We start from the raw sequence: 22,829 nt of genomic DNA, 5'->3' as shown, positions 1-22,829 counted from the left end.
CCTCAAACTTTGTGTTTTATCCATATTTTATCAATCTTATACATAAATATTATTCAGGTAAAGGTAAGCTTGCAAAAACAACCAGGTTTCTTTCATTTACTAACCATTTTGCATATTAATAATATATGATTTCAATATATATAATAAAGACATTGTTATACTCAGTTGTTAGTATTTCCTGTAAGCTACTTTCAAGAATTATAGCAAGTTGAAAATAGTTTCTGAATATGTTTTGATATGCCCTTTTAAGCTGTAAATAGTAATATAAGCATTTTTAGTAACAACATTTTTAATTACTTTTTCTTATTCAAGTTCAGTTATGTTCACTATTGTTCAAATTTTAGTTTAGACAGTACTCCACTGAGTGCTTAAAGTTTTACATATATTGAAATGTTTGGTGGATAAACTAAAAAAAAAAAATACTTACAAAAGGTGTAGTTATTTAAATGTTCTCTGAAAATTAAAGACATCATCAAACAATAAAGATAGCTTTGATGTTATTTCTCATAGTTTACATCTGTATATACATATATTGACTAGTAATTGTTATTGGGTAGAGCTACAAAGCATCATGCCATATACTCAACTTTTCCATCTTGCTCAAATAAGAATGATTTTTATTTAAATTATCTCATTTTAATTTGACCATATAATTATTTCAGAGAAATATCAAAAAATTAAAGATGTAATATTAAACTTAAAATGACGAACAATTAATACATTTTTAAAGCATTCTCTCTAATAATGCTTCTGTTGTAACTCTGTATTTATTTACAGCATCTCCCACAACAACAACATTCACAAAGACAACTACTCCAGCAGGTAAGTAAATTGTGTTTGGGAAATTTAAAAAGTATTTCCTTGCTAGGCTTTGTTGCTCTTGGTATCGCAGGTGAACCTGCAATCTTGCAGTAAAGAATATCTATGAACGAGCAGAGACTTCATGCCAATTAAACAATCTCGAGGTACGATCTTCATGAACTCAGTGCAGAAGTCTTGCTCATTCAAAAACAATAACACAGCAAAATAAAATATTTACTATACTCACTAAATAAAATGTAGCATCTGTTCTATTAGATTATCGTGCCCTTCATCATTGAAGAATACTTTCAGACTGATGAAATTATTACTTTTGTTCCAATCCGTAATGCCTCTTTTTGGGAAGCTGGATTTCCTTTACATTAAAAAGTAACTCTAATTTTGTCTTGGTAAGGAAGTAAATAACTAGGAACCAAGAATAAGCTTGTATGTGGATGCACATTTTCGTAATTATTAACATATTTAAAATTCAATGTTCAAAATTAATATTCCTTTGTGTGGCTGGATGAATAGCAACGAAAAACGAGAGATTCATGCAGATCAAATAATCTTGAAGTATAATCTTCATGGATTATATACAGAAGTCTGATGTACTCAAAAACAATAACAACACAGAAAAAGGCTACATCGATCTTTGATTTTTTTTTTTTTTTACAAAGCAGTTACCACTTATCAAGGCCAGAGGCTATTCGAGGATAATAGTTAAGTGTATGGTAGTCAATGGGATAATATCGTAATAATCTTTAATAGTGGAAATTTGGTAAGTTGGATTACTTAAGGGGACGGCTCATCAAGAACTTGTTTATTTTGGACTTGGAGATGACCATATTGTAGTCAGCTGAAAAGCAGGGAAACGGAAGAAAGTTCCACGGGCATGCAGTTCTAAGAAAAAAACTTTGTTCATGGAATCCACATTTAGGTTAAGGCACATATGATGAGTGGGGAAAATTATTGATAGTGGTTTCAACTAGACGAGCGTTTTTCGTAGATTGGAGATCAGACAAGCTCTTGCCATGAAAATAACGATATAGCAGAGACAGGCTTACAACGTTTCTTCTGTGGGAAAGAGGTTGCAGGAAAGAAAAAAGGCATCTATTAGCCTACAAAGTCTACTTCGAACTCTGTCAAGGAAAGGTGAGGTGCTTCTATCAGCTCCTGCCCAGATGTGCCAACAGTACCCCATCTTATGGCATAATTGATGCAATCCCAAACTTCACTTGCATTACTACCACTATGGTTTCAAGGTGGAGACTATATCTTTGAATTAACCAGAAGGAAGACCAGAGACGTGGTCACTGATAAGATATGAGTAATGCAATAGCTAGAAAAAAAGTAGATCATCTTTATTTTTACAACTACGTCGAGAGTTTAGTAAGACGCAAGGAGAGTATCATCATTACTACCAGTGGCTATCCACAATTATCCTACAATCCACATTTTAGTCCCCTGATTTATCGGAGAGGGACCTATATTTTCAGTGGTGTCTGTGCGTCTGTGCTTCCGTGTGTCCGTGCGTCCATGCGTCCGTGCCTCCGTTAGTCCAGACTATTGCCAGATAACCGTCCATTAGTTTTTCCTGAAATTTTGCCATGAATTGTATTTCATTAAATAGATGAGCACAGTAAAAAAAAATTTTTTTGCAAAAATTCCAGTTGCATCTCCAGGTGCTCAAAAGAGGTCAAAAATGACCCAAAATGGCCAAAAATTGCCCAAAATGACACGTTTTGCCCCATAACTTTTGATCCATGCATTAGATTTTTCTGAAACATGGCCAAAATATGGATCCCAATACTCTTAATATAAATTCAGTGTGGGTGACCCTGGCAACATTCTGGTTTGCGTCCCCGGGGGCGTTTAATGCGAAAAATGCCCCATTTTGTGGCTCTTTTTTTCATATTTTTCGACAAAAACTTTATATGTCTAATTAATATAGTAGCTTTTCACAGTGGTCAACTCAACTCAACTGTTAAGGCCTGAAACTGCACCGTTATCCATTTACACTGGGATTCGGCGTCCCCAGGGGTTCAAAAGAGGTAAAAAATGCCTCAGAATTACCAAAAATGACACTTTTTGTCCCATAGCGTTTGAGTCATCCATTAAATTTTCCTAAAACTTGGCCAAAATATGGAGGGCATTGTTTTTAATATAAATTCAGTATGGGTGACCCTGGAAAAATTCTGGTTTGCATCCCTCTGGGACTCAGGATCGAACCTACAACCATCTAGATGATAACGATTCTAACCACTGGACTAAAAAATGGGGTAGGAGACAATGAATGCAACTGATATTTTAATGTTTTTGTATAAATATTTTGACTATTAAAAGCAATTCGTTTGTTTATTTAAAAATAGTTTGCATTGAGCTAATAGTAGTTGGCAATAACTCAAGCAATTTTAAACTCAAGCAATTTTAAACTCAAGCAATTTTAAACGACCATACTTTGAACTTGATTTATATCTTTTGCAGTTCCCTGTGAGTCTTCTAACGGTATGAATGATAAAAGTTTAATTCCTGATGAGTACATTAGTGGAACACCAGATACACCAAACTCTCCTGTAAGTAATGTCAGACCTGGAGATGTTGGATGGATTGTACCAGCACCAACTATGGCCACTGACCAGAAACCCAGCATCACAGTTAAACTGACTGATGACCCTAAAGGAGTAGAGCTGATCAAAGTTGATGTGCATGGCAATGCAGAGAAATTTACAATTCTTGTACAATTTCCAGGATCAGAAGATTTTATAGAATATTCTGATGCCACTAAAACCAGTGGACCATTCATCTCAACCACATTTGACAAAATGACAGCAATTAAGGTGATTTTGGAAGAAAAAGATGATGATCAAAATCCAAACTACAAAGTATGGTTGGATGTTGAAGCATGTTTCCATTTACCAAGTAAGAATCTTTAAATCTATTGTTTTGCAAAATTAATATTATTTCTTTCATTGGAAATAACTTTTATTATTCAGATAAAGTGATCTTATTTGCTTATCTAACTCAAACTGAAAATTACCAAAAGTTACTCACAAATAATATAGATGTTTAAATATTCTCAGAAACATTATGTAGCTTTTGGCATAAAATGACTAATAAATAATATAGTTTTCAACAATTTCTCCAAAAATACTGCTACTGTTACTATGATTTTGCTATTGTAATTATATCTACATTTCCAGCATCACCAATAACAACATCTACAAAGAAAACTACCACAACAGGTAAGTGGATTTACGAGATTTTATAATATTTAAAAATGTTTGCCAACAAACACTATTCTATGATGTTATATTCTTTGAACAATTTGTGATCAAATGCACCTAAATAATTTTTGGTTAATTTTTTGAATAATTATTTTATTAAAAATCATATTGAACACTGTTTAACATAATTAGAAAATCAGGTTATACACAAAACAACTTAGAGTATTACCATTACTTTGGGACAATTTCATTTGCATCTTTACATCTGACCAATCAATATTTTCTTTGGATTGCACCACATTTTTCAACTTTTTCTCTACTGAGCCTGGACTTTATTTTGAATATCCTTTTAACCTATATAGTTCTGCATTATTACCAACTTTTATACAAATATGACTTCTCTTATAATTAGTTTCAATTTATATGCTAACTAGAAAAATTATGTGAATATTATTTTGCTAACTACTTTCATCTGAAGATAAAATCATTCTTTGAAAAACTCAATGAAAGACGGAAAATTCTAAGCTTTTCTCTTTTTCGAATAATAAACTGTTGAAAATTCTAATTTACAGAATTCGAATTGAGTTCCATACGTTATCGTTGAGACGATAGATCTGAATCATAATCAAGAATCAGAAAACTAAGAACATTTTATGGTATTGGAATCAAAAAACATCTAGCTTTATATCTGATTCCATAGACGATTTTTTCTTAACAAGAAAAATAGAGCAAACACAATATATCGATTTATGAAAAGATTGTTTATTTAAAACATAAGACAAGAGGCCACAGAATCGTACGTTAGGAATCGCATTGCACGATTTAACATTGATTCTCTTATTTATTCATTATTTTATTTGTGAATTATGGTAACCAAAGAAATGTTCTAGAGTTAACTTATGCCTAATCCTTTATCAAACATTTTCGCAGTAAAACAAATCAATCTATTACATATCTGCTATACTGAGAGTAACAGTAACCGATCAAATCTTTCTAATAACAGTTAAATATGAAAATTCTTTGAAAAGTAAAAGTTACAGAATAATTAACAAAGCCTCCATGGCTCTCCTCATGTTAAAAATAGTAACATTATTATTTTAAAACTCATTCTTAATACATAGAGTTGGCTTTGTTACATTTTAGACACACCCCAATCATATGTCAACGTTGAAAATGTATAAAAACGGAATTCATTTAAATCAGCTATTAGTTTTTTATTTATTTTATACTATTTTCACAACATTAATTTCCTAATACAATCAACAAATAAGGCTGAGAGAATATAAACATTTCCAATATCATGAGTTAACTTGGTGCCATAGATTCACTACAGAAACAACGTTGTTAGTGCAGACCTGTATCTAATTCAGCACAGCTACTTCCCAGTAATTACTTTCTATATACAATATCTACCGTAAAGTTATTCATTATCTCATCTGAGTAGTATGTACATCACAATATTCACAAGGAATTATCACGTTATCATATCAGTAACATTCAATATAAATTAACCAATTTTAAATATGAGCAATCTTAACTACATTATATAGTACCAACTGTAGAGTATTAACTTACTTATTTGAATAATATCCAGGAGACATGTATATAAGACAGTATCCCCTTCCCCATATCTATAGTACACACAATATTCACTATACCATATCACATTTTTTATATCAGTTATATCCACTATACACTATCTCCTATGAAGTATTCTCTAATGAATATCAGAAATGTCTACTATATTATATAGCACCAACTGTGAAGTATCAACTTATCCATATCAATAATATCTGCAACACAGTATTCACATTTATTATATGTGTTATATCCTCTATACAATAGCTCTTATGCAGTATCATCTTACCTATATCAGAAATAGCCATTATTCAATATCTACTATGCATTATCCAAAATACAATATCTACTTCAACACTGCCGGATACTGATTCATAGTTATGTTGTGATAAAGTGATCTGCACAATTTTTTTAAAACAATTTTAACAACTATAAAAACATTTGTTTCTTTCCTTCGTTCTCACAGTGACGCCTACAATCAGCACAACATCAGGACGTACTTCAACAACATCAGGTGAGAAACTAATTAATTGATAAATTAATAATTCACACAATTATACAATAGGTGCACTTAACAAAGGTTGCCTTTTTCTGAATATAACAACAAAGATAATTTGAATATTCCTAACAATATAAATTCCATCATTTAAATAATTAATAAAGAAAATAACTTGCTTCATCATCTTGATTCTATAATTTTTTTTTAATTGAAAAAACAAAAACTTTATTAAGACTATGAATTAAATGCTTAAATCGTATCTGTTTTGATATGCCTTTTACATTTGAAGATTGCTTAAGATTGAACGTTTTTTCTTTATGATTTATACTATGTAAGCTAACTTCAGTTGTTTAGATTTTTTTAAATCAAAAGTAGCTTTCATTATTACAATTTAAACAAATATAACTTAAATAGCTAAATTACTTCCGAATTTTATATGCAATTTCGCATCAAAAGAAAGCTTTGAAAATATACATATACTACAAATTTATGAGATTGATTTACGTTTTTTTTTGCAGTTCGATGTGAGTCTTCTAATGGTATGGATGACCAAAGTCTCATTCCTGATGAGCATATTAGTGGAACACCAGACACACCAAACTCTCCTGTAAGTAATGTCAGACCTGGAGAAGGTGGATGGAGTGTACCAGCACCAACTGACTCCAACGATCCGAAACCCAGCATTACAGTTAAACTGACTGATGACCCTGAAGGGGTGGAACTGATCAAGGTTGATGTTAGCGGTAATGCAAAGAAAATCACAATTCTTGTACAACGTCCAGGATCTGAAAATTTCGAACCACTTCCTGGTGCCAATAAAATCACTGGGCCATTCATCTCAACTACATTTGACAAAGTGACAGCAATTAAGGTGATTTTAGAAAAAAAAAGAAATGATCAGAATCCAAACTACAAAGTAAACTTGGATGTTGAAGCATGTTTCCATTTACCAAGTAAGGATATTTCATATTTCTTTAAGCTGTGTGTTTTATTTCTAATAATGTTTTGAATATTTCCTCCAATGATTTTGCTATTGTAATTATATTTACATTTTCAGCATCAGCAATAACAACATCTACAGAGAAAACTACCACAACAGGTAAGTGAACCAATATTTTCGCAAATAAATATGCTCATCTAACAAACACAGTTTCATGATTGATTTATATTTGTGAACAATTTAAAATTACATACACTTTAATTATTATTGCACTTATTTTTTAAATAATTATTTTATCTAAATCTTTGTCTACGATATTGTTTAATATAATTAAAAAATTAGATTTAAAAAAAATAAATAATATTTGAAGCTTTTACATGGAGGTTTCATTCGTCACATGTACTTATGCATGTAACAAAGTTGTGCTATGGATCCAAGAGCACTTTGTAAACAATGTCGTAAGTCTGTACCGATATCCAAGTCCGCACAATCACTTCTGTAAAGTGTTGAAACATGTTGAACAGAGTGCAGTCTCGATACTGAGTGTGAAGTATTTTCCAGTAACAAAGATGGTGGCTAACAGTCAATGCAGTCCTGTCTTCAAGTCCAATGTTAACAAATTCCTAATGAACCGCCCCCTTAAATAAACATTTCAGCAAATCTCCTCACTAACGTAATGTACTTGCAATAACCCTTACCCCTGAGTGGCTTCCGGGCCTTGATAGGTGGTGATCACTGTGTAAAAAAAAAAAAAAAAAAAAAGTTCTGTGACATAGCCACCGGTGAACTGATTGAATCCAAAATTCGACAATTTTTATAGTAACTTTGAAAGATTTTCATTGGTATGTTTAGCACAGCCGGTGGTTATAAAAACGATTGTCGAAATCCTTGGTCTCATACCCCCCACTAGGAGTCAAAAACAGTTTACACACCTCCTTTTTTTATATAATGGAAAAACCCTTTCAGATTCAGTTTTGGTTTGATTTGAGAGAAGGAAAGAAAAATAAAATAAATAAATAAAATAAATAAATGAATAAATAAAAATAAACCAATAAAATAATTGTTTTTTGGGGCTTTTTTTTGGGGGGGGGGAATTTGTCTTTATTCTCATGGGTCAAAAAGAATTATTTATATATTGGTATAATGTGTGCAAAAAGAAGCCATTTTTTTTTTTTTTGTTTGTAAATTCCATTGAGTTTTTTTTTTTTTTGATACATATAAAAATAAACACTTTTCAAATATATATAAACATACAAATAGGATACTTTTCAAATACATATAAACATATGCACAAAAAGTCACTAATATCCTTTTTTTTTCTTTTTTTAACAAATGTTTGGCAAAAAATGATACAAAAAATTATTTGTCAAAAAGGAAATTTACAAAGAAAAGGTTTTAAAAAGTGACTTTGAAAAAAAAATTTTTTAACAAAAACTGGAAACATTATGTTAGGTATTAGTTGGTTAATTTGGTTAGTAAGATAGAAATGGTCACAGTTTAACGTCGTGCCTGGGACAATTTACAAATTTTTTTTTTTTTTTTTTTGGTGTGATTTCGACTGTTCATGCTTCTCTTTTTGGGTTTCTGAAAAGAGATTTATTCATAATTAGATTCCAAAAAGTTCGGTTATAAAATGTTTTAATTTTATTCTTTTTATAGGTTTAATGAAAATGTCGGCTATATTATTTTCAGTCGTCACATAAGAGTAATAGATTTTTTTACTTATTTCATCCCTTATAAAATGATATCTGATATCAATATGCTTCAACCTTTGATGGATCATAGAATTATTTGCTAATAAGATATTGCTCTGATTGTCACAATGAATTACTTATAGGTTTTTTTTTATTTAGGTCTGGTTTTAAAATAGATTTTAGAAGGGTGTTCAGAAAAATTGCCTCCTGCGCGGAATGAGTAAGGGCCACATATTCTGCTTCACAAGTAGAAAGGGCAACAATTTGTTGTTTTTTAGTTTTCCTAGAGATCATAGGTCCAGTCTTGACAGTCTAAAACAATACCCCGTTATACTTTTCCTATCCTCAGAGTTAACCCAATCTGAATCTGAAAATCCTTCTAAATTTAGAGGATATGTAGGCTTTTTAAATATTAAAGATTGTTCCTTGCTCCTTTTAGATAACGAAGGATTTGATTTGCATGATTAAGGTCCTTAATTGTCGGTTTCAATAAGTTTTGGGATAGCTTTGTTACAGTGTAACATATGTCAGGCCTAGTTGCGGTCATCAAATAGATGAGGCTTCCAACCATTTCTCTGTATAATCGATTATCTATGGATTTTGTTTCAGTCCCTATATTTTTATTTTTGTTTATTTCGACAGGAGTTGAACGCAGTTTGCAATCTTGCATTCTGAACTTGAGCAGAATTTTTTCAATGTATCGTAATTGGTTCATTTATAGTTTCATTTTCACAGGTAAATTTTATACCGAGGAACCATGACAGTCGTCCAAGATCGGCCATTTTAAATTTTTTATTTAATTTATTCTTAACATCTTTTAAAATGTTGTCGCAGTTTGAGGCGAGTAATATGTCGTCAACCCAAAAAATCAAAATCAACAATTTATTACCTACATTTTTGGTATACATGCACGTGTCTACGGAATATTGCTTGAATTCCTGTTCCATTAAATAATTATGGAGTGTTAAATTCCAATTGTGAGCACTTTGTCTTAGTCCGTATAGTTTCAGTTTCCAAACACAATCTTTATTTTTCATTTTAAATCCCTCTGGAGGGTAAATATAGATTTCAGTCAACGGAGCATTTAAATAAGCATTTTTTACATCCATCTGATGTATTTTTAAATTGTATTGAGCGGCAAGTTGTAATAAAATTCTAATTTTCATTAAATTTGTTGTTAGTGAAAATGTTGAAAAATATTCCACTCCAGAAATTTGTGAAAAACCTTTTGCAACAAATCGTGCTTGAAAAGTTTCACTGCCAGAAGCTGTGATTTTTTTTTTGGAAAACCCCCAGCGTGAAGAAATTATATTTTTATCTGTTGGTTTTGCCACTATTTCGTATGTGTTATTTTCACATAAAGCTTTCAATTCGGATAACATAGCTTGTTTCCATTCTTTGTGATTTTCTGAATTAATTGGCCCATTATAACTTTCTGGTGCGCTTTTAAACGTGTAACAGTAATCCACTGCGTAGTCTTGTATCTTTTTAATTTGCAAGAAGTCTGGCCTTTTTCGCTCCCTTATTGAGTATCGACGTGTCTGGTTAATATGTTCGTCAGTAGTTCTACCGTAATTGTCATTGTTATTAATATTTTCATTGTGATCGATTAAGATGCTAGATAATATTTCTTCACGTTTTTCATCCACTGGATTGCCATTTTTTAAATTTAATGTATCATTGAATTTTACACATCGAACCCTTTTTATGGCATTTTGGGCTGGAAAGTAGATTAAATATGCTGGACTGTTTTTATTGCAACCTACAAAAATACCTTTTTTGCTTTTAGTATTTAGTTTACTGGTATTTTCTAGAAATGCGAAACAATCTGAACCGAATATATGCATTCAGTTTATTTTGGGTTTTACACCGCAAAATGCTTCATACAGTGTTTTGCCTAGTCTTTTATTAAACGATCTATTTCTTATATATGCTGCTGCCATTAAAGCGTACGTCCATAAACTATGCGTTAATTTCGATTCGATAAGTAGACATCTTGTCATCTCAAAGAGGGTTCGCCATGCTCTTTCAGTGCTGCCATTTTGGAAGGGGGAATACGGTGCAGATTTCTCATATTTAATACGGTGGTTAATTAATAGAAGTTCAAAGTCTTTACTAGTAAATTCAGTCCCATTGTCTGAACGAATACATTTTACCAAGCCATACGGGACAATATCAGCTAAATATTTCTTAGTGGCGAGGATAGTGTCGGATTTGTTTTTTTAGAAAATAAACTATAATTAAACCAGAAAAATCATCAATAAAGTTCAAAACGTACCTTAGATTATTTCTCCCCATCAGGCTGATCGGACCTGCTAAATCACAGTGCACAAGTGAGAGAATTTTCGTGGGCTTTCTGTCAGGCGTTCTGCTTATATATTTTGTCATTTTCCCCTGTGCACACGCATCACAATTTGGGAGATCGTCTGAAGGTATTATTTTCATGCCTTCAACTACATTTGGTAACTTTTTAATATCAGCTGTATTGCAGTCCTAGAATTTTATGCCAGGTTTCCAAGTCATGACTGCTAGTTTTTGAGGGAACCATACTTTTTCAATAATATAGTCGACCATTTTCATTAATGTCAAATACAGTTCCACTGGGGTATATCAATTTTGACTTGTTTTGGCCAAACTTTATATTCGCGCCTTGTTTAATGGCAGCTTGCACGAAAAATATGTCTCGCTTAAATGTAGATATGAACAGAGCATTTTTTAGAATACAGTTACAGATTTCGCCTTTATTATTTTTAGGGATATTTTAGCATCGCCTCTTTTCAAGACTATATCGTTTATTTGACTACCGTCGGCAAGTTCGACAAAATGACTTTGTGGATTAAAGTTTGAATCAAAATTAATGAAATCAGATTTCTTGGTGATAAAGTGTGCTGTAGCACCACAGTCTACAAGAAGATTTTTACCGTTTGTGGTATTGTCAAAATTACATGTGAATAGAAATGTATATTCTTCCTCAAAGTTCTCAACCTTTTTTATGGAGTCCATTTTAGAGCGTTTATATTGACATTGGAAACTTTTGTGGTTGGGTCGTCCACAATTATAGCAGATAATTTTATTCTTTTTCTTGGGAGAATTACTTTTGGAGAACACATTACGGTGAGGTGCGTAATTTGGTGGTGTCTGTTTTCGAGAAGCATTTTTGAACATCATAATATTGCTGGAGTTATTATTGTCGACGATCATCCAATTAGTCTCTCCGTAACTGCGCAATGCCACTTTAAATTCACTGAAATTTATGGGTTTGTCTTTTTGCGTTATAACAGTCGTAAATGGTTTAAAGTCGGCTGGAAGTCCCTTGAGGATCATTGATATCAACAAGCTATTGCTTATTATTTCACCTGAGAGTTTTAAGGCATTGGCGGTTGTTTCTGCCCTTATAACGTAGTCGGTAATACTTTCATCCTCGTTACGTTTAAGAGACGTTAATTCTGTATATAGTGATACAATTTTTGGTTTCCCCTTTGATAAATAATGTTCTCTTAATATGTTCAATGCTTTACATCCATCATCCAGTGCGCCTCTTATAATCAGAGACAGACTTCTATCGTCCAAGCATTGGATCACTTCTGCAAAAACAGTCGCATTCTTTTCGAGAAATTTGGGGTCGTTAGGATTCTCTGTTGGAGATTGTATCCCTTTGTGTAGTTTTCGAATCCTTAGATACCTCAGAAAATTTACCTGCCACAATTCAAAATTAGATTCCGAACCATCAAAGAAAAGACAATGGCTAGGCGCTTAACCTGTTAAGTGTTGAGACATGTTGAACAGAGTGCAGTCTCGATACTGAGTGTGAAGTATTTTCCAGTAACAAAGATGGCGGCTAACAGTCAATGCCCTCCTGTGACATACCCAATGGTTAACTGATTGAATCCAAAATTCGACAATTTTTATAGTAACTTTGGAAGATTTTCATTGGTTGGTTTAGTACAGCCAGTGGTTATAAAAACGATTGTCGAAATCATTGGTCTCACAGCCCCAACTAGGAGTCAAAAACAGTTTACAACTTCCGACTAATTACTTTGAATATACAATATCCACTGTAGTGTATGCATAGTTTTACAAGACTAATATCCATTATACAATATTTACTAATAGAACTAATATCCAATAAGTTTCCACAAGTCAGTATCCATTTTCTCAAATCAATAGTATACACGATATAGTATATACTACAGAGTATCTCATTCTTTATATCAGTAATATTCATTATATAATATCCAATATACATTATTCAATAAGCAATTTATACTTGTACATTACCACTTTTCAATTTTGTAGCTTTTTTTCTATGATATAAACTACAGAAAATTAAACACCTAGCAATACATTTCCTTCCTTTTTTTCAACCCAACAGTGACACCAAAACTAACCACAACATCAGGACCTACTTCAACAACTTCAGTCCGATGTGAGTCTTTGAAGGGTATGAATGATAAAAGCCTCATCCCTGATGCTTTCATTAGTGGAACACCAGACACACCAAACTCTCCTGTAAGTGATGTCAGACCTGGAGAAGGTGGATGGAGTGTACCAGCACCAACTGACTCCAACGATCTGAAACCCAGCATTACAGTTAAACTGACCGATGACTCTGAAGGGGTGGAACTGATCAAGGTTGATGTTAGCGGTAATGCAAAGAAAATCACAATCCTTGTACAACGTCCAGGATCTGAGGATTTCGAACCACTTCCTGGTGCCAATAAAATCACTGGACCATTCATCTCAACTACATTTGACAAAGTGACAGCAATTAAGGTGATTTTAGAAAAAAAAACAAATGATCAGAATCCAAACTACAAAGTAACCTTGGATGTTGAAGCATGTTTCCATTTACCAAGTAAGGATATTTCATATTTCTTTAAGCTGTGTGTTTTATTTCTAATAATATTTTGAATATTTCCTCCAATGATTTTGCTATTGTAATTATATTTACATTTTCAGCATCACCAATAACAACATCTACAGAGAAAACTACCACAACAGGTAAGTGAACCAATATTTTCGCAAATAATGCCGGTGTCCCTCAGGGGTCCATCCTGGGCCCAACTCTTTTCCTGATCTACATTAATGATCTTCCAAATCACATCCTTACATCATTTGTAGACATCTATGCTGACGACACTACCATTTATGGTAGCACATCTAAGACAGTAAACGACCAAGTTCTCTCCAATTCTCTCTCCTCTGATCTTGAGCACGTAGTACAATGGGGTAAAGAATGGCTGGTTACTTTTAATGCATCTAAAACCAAGCTTCTCTCTTTACATCATCAACATTCTGATCCACATCTGACATCAATTGAAATGAATGGCTCTCGTCTTCAGGAGGCCTCAAGTTTTGACAAACTTCTTGGCTTGACCATTACTCCTGATCTTAAATGGAACACGTACATCAAATCTGTTGCCAAGGCCGCTGGAAAAATGGTGGGATCTTTCTATCGATCCGGTTGATATCTCACTGCTGATGCTATTCTCTATCTATATAAGAGCCAGGTACGTCCAAGGATGGAATACTGTTGCCACATCTGGGCAGGAGCTGCTAGAAAGGACTTGGCCTGCCTTGATAGAGTTCAAAATAGACTTTGTAGCCTCGTAGGAGATGTCCTTTTCTCTTCCTTGCAACCTTTATCTCACAGAAGAGATGTTGCGAGTTTGTCTCTGATGTATCGTTATTTTCATGGAAAGTGTTCGAATGAGCTTCAATCTATGGTCCCCCCTCGCCAAACTTTCACAAGAAACACTCGTCTAGCTGTAAACACTATCAATAATTCCCCCCACTCTTTATCTGTGCCTAAACCTAAACGTAGATTCCATGAACAAAGCTTCTTTCTTAGAACTGCACGCCTGTGGAATTGTCTTCCGTTTTCCTGCTTTCCGGCTGACTACAATATGGTTGTCTTCAAGTCTAACGTAAATAAGTTCTTGATGAGCCGTTCCATATAAGTTATCAACTTAACCAAATTTTCATTACTAATGATTACTATAATGTCCAATTTCTACTGTACACTCTTTAACCCTTATCCTTGAGTGGCCTCTTGGCCTTGATAATTTGGTGATGCCTATGTAAAAAAAAAAAAAAAATAAATAAATAAAAAATAAATATGCTCATCTAACAAACACAGTTTCATGATTGATTTATATTTTGGAACAATTTAAAATTACGTACACTTTAATTATTATTGCACTTATTTTTTAAATAATTATTTTATCTAAATCTTTGTCTACGATATTGTTTAATATAATTAAAAAATTAGATTTTAAAAAAATAAATAATATTTGAAGCTTTTACATGGAAGTTTCATTCGTCACATGTACTTATGCATGTAACAAAGTTGTGCTATGGATCCAAGAGCACTTTGTAAACAGTGTCGTAAGTCTGTACCGATATCCAAGTCAGCACAATCACTTCTGTAAAGTGTTGAGACATGTTGAACAGAGTGCAGTCTCGATACTAAGTGTGAAGTATTTTCCAGTAACAAAGATGGTGGCTAACAGTCAATGCCCTCCTGTGACATACCCAACGGTTAACTGATTGAATCCAAAATTCGACAATTTTTATAGTAACTTTGGAAGATTTTCATTGGTATGTTTAGTACAGCCGATGGTTATAAAAACGATTGTCGAAATCATTGGTCTCGCAGCCCCAACTAGGAGTCAAAAACAGTTTACAACTTCCGACTAATTACTTTGAATATACAATATCCACTGTAGTGTATGCATAGTTTTACAAGACTAATATCCATTATACAATATTTACTAATAGAACTAATATCCAATAAGTTTCCACAAGTCAGTATCCATTTTCTCAAATCAATAGTATACACGATACAGTATATACTACAGAGTATCTCATTCTTTATATCAGTAATATTCATTATATAATATCCAATATACATTATTCAATAAGCAATTTATACTTGTACATTACCACTTTTCAATTTTGTAGCTTTTTTTCTATGATATAAACTACAGAAAATATTTCCAGAAAATTAAACACCTAGCAATACATTTCCTTCCTTTTTTTCAACCCAACAGTGACACCAAAACTAACCACAACATCAGGACCTACTTCAACAACTTCAGTCCGATGTGAGTCTTTGAAGGGTATGAATGATAAAAGCCTCATCCCTGATGCTTTCATTAGTGGAACACCAGACACACCAAACTCTCCTGTAAGTGATGTCAGACCTGGAGAAGGTGGATGGATTGTACCAGCACCAACTGACTCCAACGATCCGAAACCCAGCATCACAGTTAAACTGACTGATGACCCTGAAGGGGTGGAACTGATCAAGGTTGATGTTAGCGGTAATGCAAAGAAAATCACAATCCTTGTACAACGTCCAGGATCTGAGGATTTCGAACCACTTCCTGGTGCCAATAAAATCACTGGACCATTCATCTCAACCACATTTGACAAAGTGACAGCAATTAAGGTGATTTTAGAAAAAAAAACAAATGATCAGAATCCAAACTACAAAGTATGGCTGGATGTTGAAGCATGTTTCCATTTACCAAGTAAGGATATTTCATATTTCTTTAAGCTGTGTGTTTTATTTCTAATAATATTTTGAATATTTCCTCCAATGATTTTGCTATTGTAATTATATTTACATTTTCAGCATCACCAATAACAACATCTACAGAGAAAACTACCACAACAGGTAAGTGAGCCAATATTTTCGCAAATAAATATGCTCATCCAACAAACACAGTTTCATGATTGATTTATATTTTGGAACAATTTAAAATTACATACACTTTAATTATTATTGCACTTATTTTTTAAATAATTATTTTATCTAAATCTTTGTCTACGATATTGTTTAATATAATTAAAAAATTAGATTTAAAAAAAAAAAAATAATATTTGAAGCTTTTACATGGAGGTTTCATTCGTCACATGTACTTCTGCTTCTGGCATGGGAGCTGAGCTTGGTACGGCAATTTTTCATGATGATATCTTCTTTTAATCTTGGGAAATCCATACTTACAATTTTCGTAATTTTTATATATATATATATATATTTATATATATTAGCAAAGAAACAAAATTAAATATATATAGAGAGCGTACATAACATATAAAAATGGAAATAATAAACATTGAGAAAATCGAAGGATCACCTGTAAACAAGTAATAACTAAAAACATAACAGAGGTTTGTCAATTGAAAAGTCTAAAAACAAAAATGTTATAACAAAACATTGTGATATCTTAAAGTTGCTAAAATATTAAAGTAATTTTCAATTAGTAAGTGGTCATTTTTCAAATTTGTATTTGGCGAAGAAGATTGAGTTAGTAGCCCCAAGTTTTTGAAATATGTAGATTAATATGTTCATAGTGTGAATAAGTAGTATATGTATATGAATATTTGGCATTGGTACATGCCTTATGTACCTTGTTTTTATTAGTGAATGCTTGCTGTGAGTAGCAATTCATGTCTTTCCACTTGATTCTCACTAGTGTATATGAATGTGATTTGTGCATGAGATGAAGAAAGGCTTGTTTGTGAATCATTGAAGCTTCCTTTGCCCATTACCTTGACTAAATACATATTGGAGGGAGGATAGAGTGTTGAAGGGAATGTATTCTTGTGGTTCCGTTCAGGTCACTGGCTAAATCTCTCCTTTAGCTTTTGTTTTATAGTCGTTTCTGAGTTTGTGTTCGTTTATTACTTCCAAATGAATTTATTTTGTGGGTATGAAACGATTTTTATTTATTGCAAATGCTGAGTAAACATATTCGTGTGAAAATTCACTTGCTTTTAGCAGTAAGATGAAAAGCGAATCCAAATGAAGTAGAGGAAGAAAGGGAGTAATAATTAGAGCTATTACCATTTTAGCATTCAAAAGAATCACTTCTCAAATCAATTAGATCTTGTTAAAATAGACTTTGACGTTTGGTTGTTCCTTGTCATTTAGTGATTAATCTATTTTTAGGTTTGTTTTAGAAATAAAAATTCCTATTATCATCATAAACAGTTTGTGATAACACATCTTCACTTGGTTGTGTTTTTTGAATGGTCTTGTCAATTTCTGATGTTTATATTCCTGCATTTAAAGTTGTTTTTTTTCACTCTAGCTTGAATATTACATAAACCAAAACAGTGGAATAATACAAATCATTAATTTTCATTTTACAAATTCTTACATAGAATATGCTTTTTTCATCGTCTTGGCTCTATAATGTCTCACCAAAGTTAAAAAATATATGCTTAAGTGAGGATTGGGCATATATGACCATTTATTGAGTAATTTTTGTTTTAATACACGATTGTTAAATGAACATTTTATATTGTTTTGCTGTGTTCCAATTTCAGTTCAATGTGAGTCTTCTAAAGGCATGAATGATAAAAGCCTCATCCCTGATGAGTACATTAGTGGAACACCAGACACACCAAACTCTCCTGTAAGTGATGTCAGGCCTGGAGACGATGGATGGATTGTACCAGCACCAACTGAACCTACTGACACAAAACCCAGCATCACAGTTAAACTGACTGATAACCCTGAAGGAGTAGAGCTTACCAAGGTTGATGTGAGTGGCAATGTAGAGAAATTCACAATTCTTGTAAAACTTCCAGGAGCAGAATATTTCACAAAACTTCCTAGTGCCACAAAAATCACTGGACCATTTATCTCAACCACATTTGACAAAGTGTTAGAAATTATAGTGATTTTGGAAGAAAAAGAAGATGATCAGAATGAAGACTACAAAGTATGGTTGGATATTGAAGCATGTTTCCATTTGCCAAGTAAGGACATTCTATATTACTTTAGCTGAATATTGTTTCTATCTTACCAATTCTACATTTAAATATTTCTGTTATGGGTACGCTTGTTTTCAAACAACCAGCTATCTTTCACTTACTAACAACCATTTTTCACATTATTAATTCATGGTTAAGAAAATAGCTATAATAGTTACTAGTATTTTTTGCAATTTGCCTTACAGAATCCTAACAACCAGCAAATGTTTTCAAAACACTTTTTTGGAGCGCCCTATTATGGGACTGCTACAATTATGAGAATTTAATCAGAAAAAAATATAAAAATAAAATGCAGTGGCATCTTTTTTTTATTCAGATTCAATTATCTTATTTGTAAATCCGACTCACTAGTGTTCAAATTTCCATCTAACTTGTTACCCACTGAGTACTGAAATTTTATATATTTTAAAATAACAAAACATTTAGATTTTCAAATTTAATCAGAAACATGCTCAACCATTGAAGCTTCATTTATTATGATTATAAATTATGATATTGGATAATTACATTTTCTTTTCTATCTATTCAATCACCCACTGGGCGTCTACATTTGATACAGAAAAAGATAATTAAACACAATTACGAATAAATTATTTCCAAAAGATGTAGTTATTTCTCAGAAGTTTAAATTTACCCTTAACCAATAAAGATATATGCTATTTTTCATGTCTATACATGCACAAACATATATACTAAATAGTATACTATTTTTAAAAAATCTAGATAATTCTATAATATCATGCAATTTATGTAAAATACGCTTTTTTATTCAAATTATTGAATTTTATCATTATCTTAGAATTACTTTACAAAAATATCAACAAAACTTAAGATGTACAATTTGGCTTATTAATAAATAATCACATTTTTTATATTTAGTCCAATAATTTACATATTATATATATATATCTTCATTTTCAGCATCTCAAAGAACAACACTTACAAAGAAAACTACCACAACAGGTAAGAGGATTTATGTTTAAGGAAAATTCTTAATGGTGTATTCATACTTGCTTTATTCATTATTATAGATAATTATTTTATTAAAAATATCTCTGTTTAAAAAAACTAAAATGAAATAAAATCAGATTATGTTAAAAAAAAAATTTTTTAATAAATGCAGAATGTTTTTTTTCAGTTTTCAGATTGAGAAGTTTAATTTTAAATATCAATTGGTAAAAAAAAATAAAGCTACAATTCAATAGCATTACAACATGTAGAGTCTAATCTTAGTTTCCAATATTCACAGGTTCACACTCACTCGACATTGCAGTATGTGTAAATATCCAATCTTTGTTTTAATTAGAACATATGTTGTCTTTGTGAGGTCTGAATAGGGATGCATTGGGAGTGTAGTTGTCATTACAACCACTGTTGATTCTGACCTGAAGTATTGGTACCTTTCAGGGTTTCTTCTATTTAATTCAATGTCCAAAATGATTTTTTACTAAAATCAATAAATTGGACAAAATACTGACATGCCAAAAAACCATGCAACAAATAACACTAACAAAATTAAATAATTATTTGAAAAAGGTAATGTAGATCATAGAATATGCTACCTAAAAGGAGTGGATCGATATGGTAAGATGTGACTAATAGAAAAATATGAATATTTTAAAAATATATAGTTACAAGATAATATATTAAAATGACTAAATGAAATGAATTACATCTATAAATATAAAAGCGAAAATGTATGTATGTATGTATGTATGCATGTTCGCTTTTCCCCGATGTCCACGAAAGGCTTCTTTCAAACAAGCGCTTGCTCGCTTCACAACTTTTTAAAACTTTTTATATCATCTATAAATTGTAATATCTATGAATTATCCACAGAGCTCGCCTCTCTATTTAATTTTATTCAGTTTCAAACCTTAATTATACCATATTTCCTGCATCGGCACGCGTTACATTCGCTTTTCGGTATAAAAAAAAGCGAACCTCGACTCTAATCACAGGCTCAGAGCCAGTTTGGTCAATGTCGACTTCGTCATATCAGACTCTAGCTTTCATTTCGCTCCTTGTGAGCGGCTTTTTAAAAACAAACAAACCCATTTATTCAAAACTGTCCCGCACAAAATAACTGCTGAATACCTATCGCCGTCACGTCAATCAAAAACGCGCATCTGTCTTTTTTAAAACACTTTACTATTTTCCAACTGCGCGTCCTCAACGCTTCGGCTTTTTTTCACATACCCCGAAAAACACCCGGGCAACGCCGGGTACCCCTCGCTAGTAAAATATAAAACATGAATACATATTTAAAGATATTAAGCACTTAAAGTATAAAAACATTTTCTAAAATGGATGGATTCATCATAAAATAATCTGCAAAGAGTTGGTATGTTGTAAAAGAAATAAAATCTAAAATAAGATCATTGGATTTCTTTTCACACACTCTGATTTCTGTTTTATGGTATAGAAATTTGATTTTTATTAAATTTTCTTTAAATGTCAGTTTTAAACTTTAACTCATTTTAGAATGACATAATTTGTAAACTTACAGTTATTTTAAAATTTTTCAATTTTCGTGCTTATATAAAATTTATTTTATGTGAACTTAAAATTTTTCAAGCTTGTTTTATATGAACCTCACATAAAATTGGTTTGGATTGAAGTGTCATTCTGGAATTCATAATCATATTACAGTAGTGTATAGCCTTGACTGATAATTAAAATAAATAAAATGAAAAAGTTATTCAAATTTAACAATAATTTGAATATTAACCAGTATTAAATGTTCACGCGGTGGTGTCCAGGAATAAGTGGGTATCTCTGTGTTCTTACCTTAAGGTAAATAAATAAGTGAATATCTATCTGTTCCAAGCGTTAAAGTAAATTAGATAGTTTATTTCAGCTATCTTTTATCGTCAAACATAGGTTTCCATGAACCAAGTTCTTTATAAGAATTTCTGATATTTAGAAAACTTTGGCATGATGTTGTTTTCTTGCAGACTACGTCACAGTCTTATTTAAGTATAATGTCAACAAATATTTGTTGAACTGTCCTTTTAAGTAGTCAATTGTTGCTCATTCATTTTTAAAATTCTTAATATTGTTCCTCACTCAATTGACAATCTCATTAGCATTTATCCTTGAGTAGATTTTGGCCTTGATAAATAATGACACACTAGTATTAATAAAGAATATGTAAATAAAGAGTGAAGTAGAAGTTTTTATTTAATTATATCATATTTTCCACTCACCACTTCTCATCACAATAATCTACAACATTCAATATGCAAACAAATAAACAAGCAAGCAAGATTATCATAGTTTTAGTAATACAGGGTGACTAAAAAAAACGGACCCCAACTCTAATTAGGCCCCGTTTCTTAGTGTTTTGTTCTATTTAAATGAAACGTTCGTCATAACTAGTTTATTATATTCAAAACATCACATCAAAACACTAGGGTCTTTGGCCTTTTTTTCTTTTTTCTCCGTTCTACAGCATATGTTGTAGATGGCCTCTTTTGTTTTTTTGGGGTCACCCTGTATATAGATAAAAGTTTACTAAAAATATACTATATTTGAATACATTTATTCTTACGTCGTTGTATTTATTTCATGCACAACAGAAGAATTTTTAATTTTATAATTCAAGCCTGATTTCTCTTTATTTAATTTGCTGGGGAGGATTCATTCCAAATTGACACATGTGTTTTTTGTTAACCATTCTAAAATATTAATTTATTCTCTTTGTAGGACCAGGACCGACCACAGGATCTACTCCGACAGGAACTCCAACAATAACATCAACACCATTAATTACCACAGGTAAAATACCGAAGACTACTTAATAACAAAAATCTACTTAATATACAAAGTTACTTCCCTTTATAATCATTTATTAATTCAGAATAAGGTAATTTTTGGATTCATTATGAGCACATTTGGTTGATAATAGCTTGTTATAATGATTTGTTTTTTTTATTGTGACATATATATATATAATTTTATTGTGATATATATATATATTATATATCACATATATTATATATCACATATATAGATATTATTCAAACACTACCATGTTTGGATATATAGTTAAGTGGCAGTTTTAGTCATTTAGAACTGCTTTAAAGCTTCACTGCTCACTCATTTTTCGACCAAATTTCAAATAATTATTACAGTTATAGATCACCTTCTCAGTTATATTGTGAAAAAAATTATCAATTTTCGTTCAGTAAAACAAAAGTTATGATGAATTTACTGATGTTCAAAATCGTAAAAAAACGAATTTTTTTAATTCAATTTATAACATTATATAATCAATTCTTAATGCTGCAATATTTTAAGTT

The 22,829-nt window shown here is 31.7% G+C and overlaps 1 protein-coding gene across 1 annotated transcript in view; it reads left to right on the top strand.

The window, feature by feature from the left end:
* LOC145247313 (uncharacterized) overlaps positions 1–22,829 on the top strand; it is a 558,870-nt gene that overhangs the window by 99,758 nt on the left and 436,283 nt on the right. The window contains exons 45-57 of the mRNA XM_080108949.1: positions 778–822; positions 3,286–3,720; positions 4,002–4,043; positions 6,070–6,117; positions 6,621–7,055; positions 7,160–7,201; positions 13,109–13,591; positions 13,696–13,737; positions 15,789–16,271; positions 16,376–16,417; positions 18,076–18,510; positions 19,447–19,488; positions 22,234–22,305. Of these exons, the coding sequence (XP_079965075.1) occupies positions 778–822; positions 3,286–3,720; positions 4,002–4,043; positions 6,070–6,117; positions 6,621–7,055; positions 7,160–7,201; positions 13,109–13,591; positions 13,696–13,737; positions 15,789–16,271; positions 16,376–16,417; positions 18,076–18,510; positions 19,447–19,488; positions 22,234–22,305 (2,646 nt within the window). The remainder of the gene's footprint in view (positions 1–777; positions 823–3,285; positions 3,721–4,001; positions 4,044–6,069; positions 6,118–6,620; positions 7,056–7,159; positions 7,202–13,108; positions 13,592–13,695; positions 13,738–15,788; positions 16,272–16,375; positions 16,418–18,075; positions 18,511–19,446; positions 19,489–22,233; positions 22,306–22,829) is intronic.

This window comes from Euprymna scolopes, chromosome 25, assembly GCF_053919585.1.
Source record: "Euprymna scolopes isolate OS-2025 chromosome 25, ASM5391958v1, whole genome shotgun sequence".
NCBI classification, from domain to species: Eukaryota; Metazoa; Mollusca; class Cephalopoda; order Sepiida; family Sepiolidae; genus Euprymna; species Euprymna scolopes.
Note: the sequence above shows the minus strand (reverse complement) of the source record. Positions and strands in the feature narration are given on the sequence as shown.